The sequence below is a fragment of the Alosa alosa genome, chromosome 15 (assembly GCF_017589495.1).
Source record: "Alosa alosa isolate M-15738 ecotype Scorff River chromosome 15, AALO_Geno_1.1, whole genome shotgun sequence".
Taxonomy (NCBI): Eukaryota; Metazoa; Chordata; class Actinopteri; order Clupeiformes; family Clupeidae; genus Alosa; species Alosa alosa.
In genome coordinates this window covers 20,194,663-20,206,743 of record NC_063203.1, presented here as the reverse complement: position 1 = coordinate 20,206,743, position 12,081 = coordinate 20,194,663, and the positions used below count along the sequence as shown (strand labels likewise).

At 41.9% G+C, this 12,081-nt stretch overlaps 2 protein-coding genes across 3 annotated transcripts in view; one reads left to right on the top strand and one right to left on the bottom strand.

Annotated features, from left to right (window-relative positions):
* Positions 1–4,492: 4,492 nt before the first annotated feature.
* On the top strand, positions 4,493–9,874 carry tagln (transgelin). Of its 2 annotated transcripts, XM_048263985.1 has the most exons (6): positions 4,494–4,649; positions 6,562–6,604; positions 7,820–8,008; positions 8,353–8,521; positions 8,724–8,826; positions 9,055–9,874. In XM_048263985.1, exons 2-6 carry the CDS (start codon positions 6,593–6,595, stop codon positions 9,194–9,196), a joined length of 615 nt encoding a protein of 204 aa, XP_048119942.1. In that variant the 5' UTR covers positions 4,494–4,649; positions 6,562–6,592; the 3' UTR covers positions 9,197–9,874. The 2 variants fall into 2 exon arrangements, with proteins under 2 accessions (XP_048119943.1, XP_048119942.1); XM_048263986.1 differs by lacking the exon at positions 6,562–6,604 and having other exon boundaries at positions 4,493–4,649.
* A 414-nt stretch (positions 9,875–10,288) lies between these two features.
* The window catches only part of pcsk7 (proprotein convertase subtilisin/kexin type 7), a 30,322-nt gene continuing 28,529 nt past the window's right edge, over positions 10,289–12,081 (bottom strand). Inside the window, exon 16 of the mRNA XM_048263984.1 lies at positions 10,289–11,744. Coding sequence (XP_048119941.1) covers positions 11,481–11,744 — 264 coding nt within the window. The 3' untranslated portion in view covers positions 10,289–11,480. The remainder of the gene's footprint in view (positions 11,745–12,081) is intronic.

Here is a 12,081-nt window from a genome sequence, read left to right as displayed (position 1 = left end):
TTCTGGGTTTTCTGCTTGGCCAGCAGGAGGTCCATGTATGCGCCCTCAATCAGGTCCTCCTTCCTCACCCCCAGCTCCTCCATCAGTTTGTGAGCGATGGAGACGCCCTCCTCCATGCTCTGGCCTTCCTTCATCACCACCTTCACATGTACAGGGAAAATCATGACTCAGACATGCAGGGCTAAAAGTCAAACACGTCTTAAAAAAACCCTACTACCCCCCCCACCCCCGGCACTCTTCTCAAGTCCTGAGCATTTAAAAACAAGCTGACCTTTTCCTGGCTAGAATGAAGACCAAGCACTATATCGAGCCCATATGATGTTAAAAAAAATGGTCACAATGCTTCTGCATGGGTTCAAGGAGATGGCAACAAACCTCCAGCTCCATAAAGTGGCCTAGGCCCTCGACGGTGTCTACGTGTACCCTGGTCTGTCCCACCATGAAAAGTTTCCGTTCTTTCGTCACCTGTCCCACCATTCCCAGGGCATCTGTTAGCACTTTCTGTGAAAAACAAATCCATGTGTGAATACATTAGTCAACAGAAACGGGACCATAGCAAAGCAAATGTAATGTGGACATGAACAAGTCTCAGATTTTCATTTAATCTGATTTTCAGAAGTTAATTTCAGTTAAGACATCAAATACTATAGACTCAGCAGCACAATGCTGTAACTTACTGTAAGTCCCTCTGGGTCAGCAGTGGGAGAAATGGAGTAGTTTGACAGCTTTGGACCGTCCATATCAGGCCTCTCATAGAATATGAGCTGTCCTTTCCCATCCTATTACCAAAACAGCACATACAACATAACAACGCTCCTCTCCTCCAAAGCTGCGTTATGGTGTAGGCTACAGTAAAAAAGCGTTCTGTGGAGAAAACTATGCAAAGATCTCACCATAAAGTTTCTCAATTTTAGACGACCTTTTTCTACAGTGAAAAACGTGTCCTGTTGTCGAATAACGGTTCCATCCGATTCACTCAACTCTTTTGCTCGTTGCATCAGGTGTTGCATGTCATGCACGGTCGCTTTTATTTCCACGTTTGAGGGCATTTTCAGTTTGGCAAGAATGGATCCTGGACCAATTTCCAACGCAGGGGATTACGTGAAGGCCTGTTCACACTTCATACAACCAAACAATAGTCAGCTAATTCAACGGCATATACCAACATGAGACAAATTAACATTAAATCTGATATATTTAGTTAACGTTGCATTTTTTAAACACCACCAACAACAACACCTTTTCAAACACTGGTGTGATGGGCTAACAGCTAACACAATTTAATGCTGACAAGTCAATGAATTGGCAAAATAGTCAAATGCACATATAGGCACGCAATACATGTCCAAAATCTATTCGCATTAACGATACATTAAAGAACCGAAACATAGGCTACTGTAAATACAACCCACCTGCTGTCTTCAGATTCCAGAGTGGCGCGCTTATTTTCTTCTTCGCGTCCTTCTCCACGTGTGTACTGCTCACTTCATGGAGCATTACCGCCACCTACTGAAAAATCACCAAAGGGTGCTTGGGGTTAGGGCATCCTGTGGTTCAGATGTCACAGCAACGCACCAAACTCTGCATGCAGAATACAGATTGATTAAATTAATTATAGGAAAAGTAACTTCCAACCAGACTGGCTTCTAACTAGTTATGCTAGAAAACAGACTCCTTCATTTATACCTTAAATAGCCTAGACTCATATCATTAGGGAAATCAATAGATTTAAGCACAAATTAAGTATTGGGACAAACTCCTGAATATGTCCCTTAAAACAGGAGGATACGATCACTTAAACATAATCTTAAAAGGGTCTGGTTTTTATCTTATAGGGTAAAACATGTTTATCTTAGGTCATCTGCACAGCACATGACTGATTCTTTAGCCTCTGTTTCAGCACACCACATAAACAAGGAGTGCATGCAGCATGTAGGCCTACTCAAATTGAAAACATACCAAAGCCACTTCATTTATATTAAGTGGTCCTTAATTTGTAAAACAGGGCCTTAATTTGACCTTAAAAATGATGGCTGCATTATAACTTGTTAATAATCCATATAGTACCACATATATTATTATCTAATGTTGTGATAGACCTTTGTATCAACTTATGTTCTATTGTATATAACCAGTTTTGAACTTCCATTTGCTATTTATGGCCTGCAGGCCTCATTGATCTCATGCAAGTCAGAAAAGGGAGGATTTTATTGGGGAAAGGTTTCAGTGGGGGCCTAGAAGTAAAGAGGGGGAGTGAGGGTGTGTTTGTGTGTGTGCTTTAATGTACAGAAGCACACATACAGTCCATCTGATCAATAGGTATGTCCTTGGACTGATACACTTACATTTTTGACCGGGAATACATATGGGTGTCCTAAAATTAAATGAAACACTCAAATTATAATGAAAATAACTTGTTTTGTGTGTTCAGATGCCCCGTGTTAACAAAGTCATGGTAGTCAGAATAAGTTATTGTATTGTATAATAGTTTTGAGAGAAAATAATTGTCAATCGGTCATTTGACCGGGAAAACAATAGAAGGGTTAAGTACATGATGAAGACCACAGTCTAGTATTGTATTTTTTATTGATATAATTTTTCCAGGTCCTTATTTATTACTTAAAATGTCCAATTATTGATATAAGACATGATTAAGGTATTTTCCTGAGTTCATCAAAATTCAGGAGTATTCACTGAACAAAGCCCCTTAATTTCACCCCTTATAAATGCCTTACTTTTGACCTTAAAACCCTCCTATATAATTAAGTAGTTTTTAAGTAGAAATATGCATAGAGTAAGGTCGATTAAGGAGAAAAGCCTACTGAATTTACCCCTTACTTTTTCAATTTCCCATTAATTCCCCCCTTAATCAAGGAATCCCTGAATTAACACCTTAAAATAAAATTAAAATATACTTATTGTCCTTAATTACCCCCTTAATCACAACAAATAAAGAGAACCCCTGACTTGACACCTTAAATATAGATTAAGGGGGTCACATCTTAAAATGGCATTTAAATGTTGTGACATTTTTTAAGACTTTAAGTGAAATGAACATGTTAAATGTTTTAGAGAAAAATAGTCAAAATTGTCTAAATGTAAACTTTGACTTTAAATGGCTGAAATCTTGTAAGTGGAAGAGTTTTGGATTACATCACTGTGAATGATGGCAATATGTTTCATTATATAATCTAAACAGATCCACCAAAGGGTAAGTTATTGTAAACCAAATACGAAAGATGTAAACAAAGAGGACTCGGGGTGGAGGCTCTGCTAAACATTTGCTGACGTATGACATGACTTTCATTCTAGTGTTGTATAGGCTATGTTACTCATTTAACGTCAAGAGAGCATTTTTATGAAACAGGACAATAACTGTATGTTCAGTATTCATGTTGTGAAACAGAAAAATAAGTGAACATACAGTCATTTCATATGTTTTACATTCAAGTACACAGAACAGTTATAGAACAAACTGCTTTGTGTCATCTCTTAAGGTTTATAGAATAGGAACAAGGCATCCAGTTAATGTGGCTTGAGAATAGAATATATGATATAATATTGGAAACAATGTTGTTTGAAGGCCGGATGGGGGTCTGTGCCAGATGGAGTATGGAAAGGAGGGACCGATTCATGTCTGTGGGATTGGTATATACTGCATAAGTAGTCTTGCACTCACCAATAAGGGTCGGCACCAAGTGTAATGAGTGGGGAATTGCTGTCAGTAAAGTATGTGTACACACACACACACACACACACACACACACACACACACAAAAAGTGGAGCATCATGGACATAAAAGGTCTTGCAGCAGGGTAGGCTAAGTGTCTTTAGTTCTTCACCTCTGCATTCTCCCGATCCCTTCTCTCTCTTACGTCCACAGCTGTTCTACTGTCCGATATGGTTGTTTATGAATTGACATGTATATTTCAAACACAAAGTATAACCCCCATCATCACACCTACACTTCCATCTTACCACGTATAAAAGTTCTGTGAAGCATTCATATGTTGAACTTTTCATTTTCATTATCTCTCTCTATCTATCTATCTATCTATCTATCTATCTATCTATCTATCTATCTATCCAGCCTATCTATCTGTCCTGTCGATCATTGTTCTTCTCCATGTCTAATGGCCCTGAGAATGCAGCTCCCCTTTCTCTCGCCCTCCATCTTGGCTAGAGATGCAGTGCTGTGGTGAAATATTTAGAAAATTCATCACTCAGACCAAACCAAAACCTCTTGGCTGTGCTCTTCTCACTCCCTAGCCCCAAATAAGGATCCATTTTTTTACCAGGGTGGACAGTAAAAAAGAAAAAGGCTAAAGTGACAGAGAGATGGAGAAAGAGAGAGAAGGAGAGAGAGAGTGTGAGAGAGAGCAATGGAGAGAGGAAGGCTTGCACAGAAGGACCATATCCTTTTAAGGCTATGGTTTCCTTTCTGCCTTTTGGTCCTCTCCCTCCCTCTTGGTTTGGTGGTGAAGTCATTTCAGCTCACCCTCTTTTCAACCGGCACTTCTCAGGAGGAGGAATCAGCCACACATAAAACACACACACACTCTCGGAGGCACGCGCAGTCCCACTTATAAACATCCCCTTCCAGCACCTCCAGGACCTTGAGAAGAAATTATCTTCATCCTTTCAGACAGTGAGTATCATTCTCTTTCTCATTTTCATGGATCATGGAGATACAATGGAAAGTTTAATTTTCATTGGCACATTCATTTACTTGTTGCTTGAATTTTTATTCTGTGTGTCTAGCAATGATTGGTTGGACAGGAGTTAAGGGCAGACTTCTTTTATTTTTAGTCTTTTAAATTGAAGGTCAAGGCAAAAAGTCACTTCCAAGTAGGTTTTGAGTAATATCATGTAAAGCAGTGAAACAGTCACTCAAGCTGTTTAGAAGTGATGGCCTTTAGTCTTCTGGACTTCTGCAAGTCACCTGTATTCTGTTAAAACAGGGTATTGTCATTGATATTTCATGCAGGGTTTTTGAGTTTGGAGTAATGCATTTTGAGTTGACTTTGTTTCAACAGCTCTGACATTTGCAGTGTCATAGGGATACATCATGTCTTGCTGAGAGACACACAGTGTTGCCTTTGATATGGAGCATACTTATCATCATTTATGGAAATGACCGCTGTAAACTCCCCACACATGGAAATGGGTTATGTCATTACTGGTAGTTTGGCCTGGCTTTGGTAAAGTCCTAGACTAAAACAGAACTTCACTGAAGATCTCTACTGATCTTTTAGCCTACGTCTAGAACTAGACTTAATCCATTTCTGGGAAACTGGTACTATGAAGTAGACCGTACACTGCTTCACAGAGCTTGAACAGCTTTAGAGAGACTGTAGTTCTCTTACAGAGCCAGGATGCACTCGGTGGCAGCACTGGTAGCAGTGGCGCAGGGGCAACAGTAGGCGAGGGCTGACCCAAAAAGAGATAAAGTTGCCTGCATTCCATTGCATTGACATGCCACAGCCCACATTATTACATCATAGAGGCAGACACAGTTCACCGATGTGGTCTCCAGACAAGTTTTTTCTTGTCCTGCAGACTAGCCAGTGGCCGACAACTCTGTCTGTAGCCATGGTTATTGGGAAAAAACACACAAAGCAATTAAATGTGTATGGAACCAAGATTATATCATGGATACTCAGGACACACGCAAACTCATAGACGCATGTGCGCATGCGCGCACACACACACACACACACACATTTACTCAGACAAATTATGATAATTTGTTTGAGAGTTTATCCAGTACATAAGGATAGAGTCTCCATGACCTGGGATATGTCCAGCTACAACAGGGAGATGCCCTGTCCACTATAAATACCTCTTTATCTTCAATTCACACGACAGTGACAGGCTATTGTCTAAATATCAGTAAGGATCTAACAAGACTCTCATGCATGCAAGAGTTTTGTACTGATGACTGGTAGCAATTAACGCTGTTCCAGGGACTTTGATGTGCTTCAGCTGATGTCATACAAGCATGCCAACCCTCCATAATGGTGGCATGATGGCACAGCTGTCCCTGCGTTCGAACAAAGAATGCCAGTGATGGAAGGACAGTGTGTGACAGTGCTAAGATCAGTTGATCAGACTCGGAGGGCAAAACAGGAAGAAGGAAATACAGGGGAAGAGAGGGGCATTATCTGACATCCTGTTAGCAAGGGTCCTGAAGAAGATAGGGCTTTTGCAGTACACTGGGAAAAGCCTGACATGGAACTCTGGGATTCCTCATTAAGTCAAAGAAATAAACACACATTCCAGCGGAATGAAAGATAACAGCTCCTTATTATGTTACATTAGGCCATGGTTTCTCCTCAAGTTAAAGAAACAAGCATAAAGTTAGGCGCCGACTCACAAAATACTGGGGAAATAGTCCCTCATTGTCGTGTTCTTATTAAAATAGAGAAGAGGCAATAAAAAGAGTTCAGTTCCACTGCCCTGGTTGCTCCAGGAACTCATGCTAGCTGGTGGGCCCTCCCAGAGAGTTGTCTTGCACACTCTTAGGGCTTGACTGGTAAACTTTGACCTTTGACCTCCAGGCCCAGAGAGCCGTGATACCCTGACATCAAGATGGCACAACAGGTGAACGTGCTTAAGGTTTCATTTTCATCAGCTTCGCTGTTGGCTGTGTCTGGGAACTGCAACTGTTTTTTTTTTTTTTTAATGTACTGATGGCTGTTTATAAGTGTGAATTGTATATGAGTGTAAAGTATGGCTGCTTTCCAGGGGTGAGTTTCTCATGTGTGTGTTCTGAGAAGAGTAAAACAGGAATGTCAACAAATTGAACGTGAAAACATGCTCAAGAACTCTCCTACTGCACAGCACCTGTTCCTAGACGATTGGAAAAGCTATTACACAAACGTTTAGATTTCCCAAAATGGGAATAAGCTCAGCTGGTGTGCACTTGGAGACCGCTATTTGTGTGGTGATTGAAACTGATGCCTTCAACAAAGCTCCAACAAACAAATACACGCCTTTCACATGCCTATCAGCTATGATGTGTGTATGTCATATATCTGTGTGTATGTGAATGAGATGGGAGAAGACGAATCGTATCTTTACAATTCAACATATACAGTATGTGCATTATGCAGCATCTGTCCATACTTGCCTGCTTTTCTCTGCATTATATAAGTCTGGCTGTAATCTCACAAGGGTGGCTTGAAGCAAAGCTAACAAGTTACCTTTTTCAGGGGAGGAAGATCCAACAACAGTAAGAGTGGTATCACTGGCTGGTTCCAATAGTCCAGGGAAGATAGAAGCACTGACATGCAAAACACAAGTTTACTTAGTTTTACATGTATAAGAATAGGAGAACAGAATGAGGCAACTCACACACTCACACACACACACACACACACACACACACACACACACACACACACACACACAATGAGGCCAATTGACCTAACCTATTTGGTGGATAATTGACAACATGACTGAGCCCTTTTTTCTCATACCAGACACCACACGATTCCAGTACAGGATAAGTATAATTCTGTGAGGGGTTATGCCTCAACAATATGATTGTTCATCATGGATATCAAATTAAATTAGCACTGCATTTGGCCATCAGACCTGGACATGAATTTGAAATGGTTTACCAGAAGCCTCACTTGTTTCTCAGGATCTTATCAGTATCACATTCCAGTCAAAATGTTTGTTTTATATACACCAAAAAGAGATAAAATTGAGTCCATGGGGATTTTCAGACTCTGGGACTGGTCAGTCCTCTCATCCATCCTCTGATTTAACTGTGTCTTTCACTTCGTCTCTCCACCACTGTCTGAATGGTAGAACATAGGCATGGCCAACAAGGGTCCATCCTACGGCATGAGTCGTGAGGTCCAGGGGAAGATCGACAAGAAGTACGACCCCGAGCTGGAGGAGCGTCTGGTGCAGTGGATCATTGCCCAATGTGGTTCTGGAGTGGGCAAGCCCGAGGCTGGCAAGCTGGGTTTCCAGGCCTGGCTCAAGGATGGATGTGTGAGTGACCTAAAAATAAATCGCACAGCAGTGAATGTTGAATCTCACTCAACCAATTCACCATGGCAACCCTCAGAAAGAGCCCATTAGAGATTATCTCCCTAACAACACCCCTCCCCCTCTTTATTATGAGTCTAGCAACAAAGTTAAGAGACTTTGTTTTGGAGACCATGGCGGCAGCCAAGTGATACGATGGCCAGACGTCGTGAGCATGGGAAATCGCTCGATGCAGACCCAGACTCTGTGACCTCTGGTTCTCGTTCCCAATCCCCATATATGTACTTGTGGTCATTCAGTGATTCATGGTACCTGAAACTCTCCCTTGTCTCCACTCAATCTCTCAGGTTCTGAGTGAGCTCATTAATAGCGTTTGCGCCGACAAACACGTTAAGAAGATCCAGAAATCAGATATGGCCTTCAAACAGATGGAGCAGATCTCCCAGTTCCTCAATGCTGCCGAGCGCTTTGGTGTCCAGAAAACTGACATGTTCCAGACAGTGGATCTTTGGGAAGGCAAGAAAAACAAACTTGAGGAAACTTTTGGAACATATTTTGAAGATGTAGGCTACAGCCTAATAGCCACTGCTGACAAGTGCTTTGAAAAACTGCAGTTTGATAGAACTGGATAAAACTCTTCTTAATGTTTTGCTGCTTAAGTCTTAGTATTAAAAAAATATTTTTGTCAAAATTGTCATGATCTCATGTGTAATTGCAGGAAAGGATCTCGCTTCAGTGCAAAGAACACTGATGGCTGTTGGCAGCATCGCAGTCAGCAACGAGGATGGATCGTTTAAGGGTAATCCTGACTGGTTCTTCAAGTAAGTCAGCTCTTGAGGATACTGCCATCAAACCTTTCAAAAATACTACCAGCCTGCTACAGATGTCCATAGTACTGGTAACTCAGTGGTTATCAGTGGTTATTTAGATGAGATTTTGATGGTAATGATATGTTCTTGGTGTTTTAGCCAAAGCTGGTTATACTTATTGATTCTGCTTATTTCAGGGCCTCAAAACATAACTGAGCTGTTTTTGTGCAACCTCTGCAGGAAAGCTCAGGAGAACCGCAGAGACTTTTCTGACTCCCAGATCAAGGACGGAAAGAACGTCATCGGCCTGCAGATGGGCTCCAACAAGGGAGCTTCCCAGTCTGGCATGTCATATGGACGACCCCGGCAAATCATGAGCTAAACTGGCCAACCTTGACCAGCCTAAAAAACCCCCATTCTGTCCCTTCCTGTCCCCTGACCCCGCCTCTCTGTAGCCGGGACAAGCACTGCATCCCATTAACCTTCCCAGTGTCTATGCAGATATGCAGATAGGACCAGTGCAAGTTCCCCTCATGATAGATACATGTTAAGAATTACAGTACAGTCTTAAGCATAGCCTTGTGTCCATAATACCAAGTCCTATACAAACATAAAGACACTGTAATAGCTTACCAAATTAGGAATGACCGATACATCTAACCAAGTCATACATTTGGCTGTTTCTCTCTTATTTACGTTCACTGCAAGCTCAGGCAATGGATTATCAAGTTCTTCACAGTGCTTGCTCTATGTTGTAATATTTAAATTACATGTATGTGATGTAATTTCACAAAGTTAAATATGTTCCTAAATTTCGGCCAGATGACCAAAGGTTATCAAAAGAGTTAAAATGATTGTGCATGCTTTACGAAAGCTTAGATTTAAGTATGCTGAATGCATTTGTTCACAAGGTTTTAATCATAATGGTACAATGCCAGAATTTGGACTAGATTTGAATGCTTTAATGTGGTTGCCATATTTGGCTATCTTGTCATCAACCCTGAAACAGCCTTGTGTTTTTCTACTTTGTCTAATTAAATGGTGAACTTAAAAAAAAAAAGTCTCGTCTCAAATTTCCCTATTGGGTTAAAATCCCATTCATAGTGGTCACAAGGGCTTTCCACTTAAAAGTTCTACAATGTGATGTATATGGACCAGTATGATTAGCTGTATCTAATAATAGCTGTTGCTATAAATATCTGTAACTAATCACAGGCCAATTCCACACAAAACTGTCACGTCCATAACGGCAACACAATGCCATGGTATGGTATGATGTGATGAGTACTTGAAATTTGAGCATTCACTCTTCTTGGTAGAACTTACATGAAACACTTTTTTTTACATGATCAATCATTCGCATCATACAAATACCATGACATTTAGTTGGAATTATAGATGTGACAGTTTTGCACAGAATTGCCCCATAACTACACATAGGACTTTCTTTAAAAGAAAATAATTACAAACATGGTAGGCCTTAACAGAAAAATTTATTTGCTTGGACTTGTACTTGCAACTAGTGATAAAAACAAAGGCAGATGACATCATATCAAATCAACACCAGAGACAAATCTGTAGTCTCGTAACCTTCTCTAGCCGTTGCCTCAGGAACCCAAACAGATAGAGACCCACCACACGTTTAAACCTCAATGTGTAACAGAGACAATACAACACACTCTACAGTCAAGTCATCTTTATTGAGCTTGATCAGACCAGCGGTGTTAAACTCAGTCTTTGGGTCATTGCTCCAAGTCCAAGTTAACCTCAGTGAAAATCAGTTTAATAGAAATCTTGAGGAAAAAGTCCAATATAGCTGCACAGCAGACACACCTTCTGGATAGTGTGCATTAGTGTGTGTATACTTTGTTTATTATAACACAATACTTTCTAAACCCCTGAACATCAACACTGATTGATGTTGCAAAAAGTAGATAATTTAATAAAAATATAGCACTCTGTAAGACACAACTCGATTTTTTACAGTTCAGCCCACATAAACACACACACACACACACACACACGTTTCCCTCCACCTCTCCACCCCAATACACATACTCTCACTCACACTTACTCACACTCACTCACTCCCACATGACTTGTGTGTGTATGCAGCATTTAAAAGCAACCATAGTGCACTTTAGCGGTTGGTCAAGGCAGGGAGCGAGTCCTCTTTTGAGTCCGATGGGGAATTTGGATCTGGGCCAACCTTTAAGGTCAGTCTGCACAATCCCTTCTGAGACACAGAATTGGTCTAGTACCATCCTTGAGGACCCTGGAGGAGGGCATCTTGAAACGTCAGACAATAAAATGTCTGACGCCATTTCCAGCAACGCTGCTCATGGGGATGCCACAGGATATTGATTGATATCCCCCATTTCATCAGTACCTGCTACCCCCAACCCCCTTTCAAAACAAAAAAGACCCAACAATGTCAGGACCATACACCCAAAACCCCCAAACTCCACCCAACATTTTTTTTTTGTTTCTTGCACAGAACAGCTTGAGTGTGAGCTCCCCTCAGTCAACGTGGGAGAGAGACTGACCACACTAGGGGAGAGGGGGAGGGGGGCAGTCTGTAGGCTGCTGGGTGATGATTATGGGCGGGGTGGGGTGGGGGAGGGTCGGTCGCGTGTGGCCGTAACATGACGTCCCCTCGCCGAGTCCTAGTCCGAGTCTGTGGGAGACCCCTTGCCCGAGTCCGAGTACGCAGTCACATCACCAGCGATCACAGGCACCTTGGTGTCCGTGTTGACCACGCGCTGCAGCTCCAGCTCAGGGCCCTCCTCCAACCGCACGGCCTGGAAGCCGTCCGGCGCGCGGCTCCGCCGACCTCTCCACAGCTCCCGCAGGTCCAGGTGGGCCAAGGCCACCTCCATTGTGTAGTACAGTGACCAGAAGAGCGCAAAGCAGCCCAGCAGCAGCAGAGACTGCAAGCACACACAGACACACACACACACACACACACAGAGACAAAGAGAGAGAGTTAGGCACAAACTAGACACAACATTTACTCTGAATGTGAGATGCCAAAAATGAGAAACACAACACTGCAGCAGCTGGTATCTGGCATTGAGGAATGATCTGGCAAGAACCGTCTGGCAAGAGCAGAAGACCTCTTGTTGATAACATTACTAATAGTCATCATTAACACTGAGGAATGTTCAGCCAGCAAAATATAATGTCCTATTGTTAGCTATTAGCTAGGATATTCATTATGACTTATCATCTTCAAAAAGTAATTTAGCTTTTACCCCCCCCCCCCCA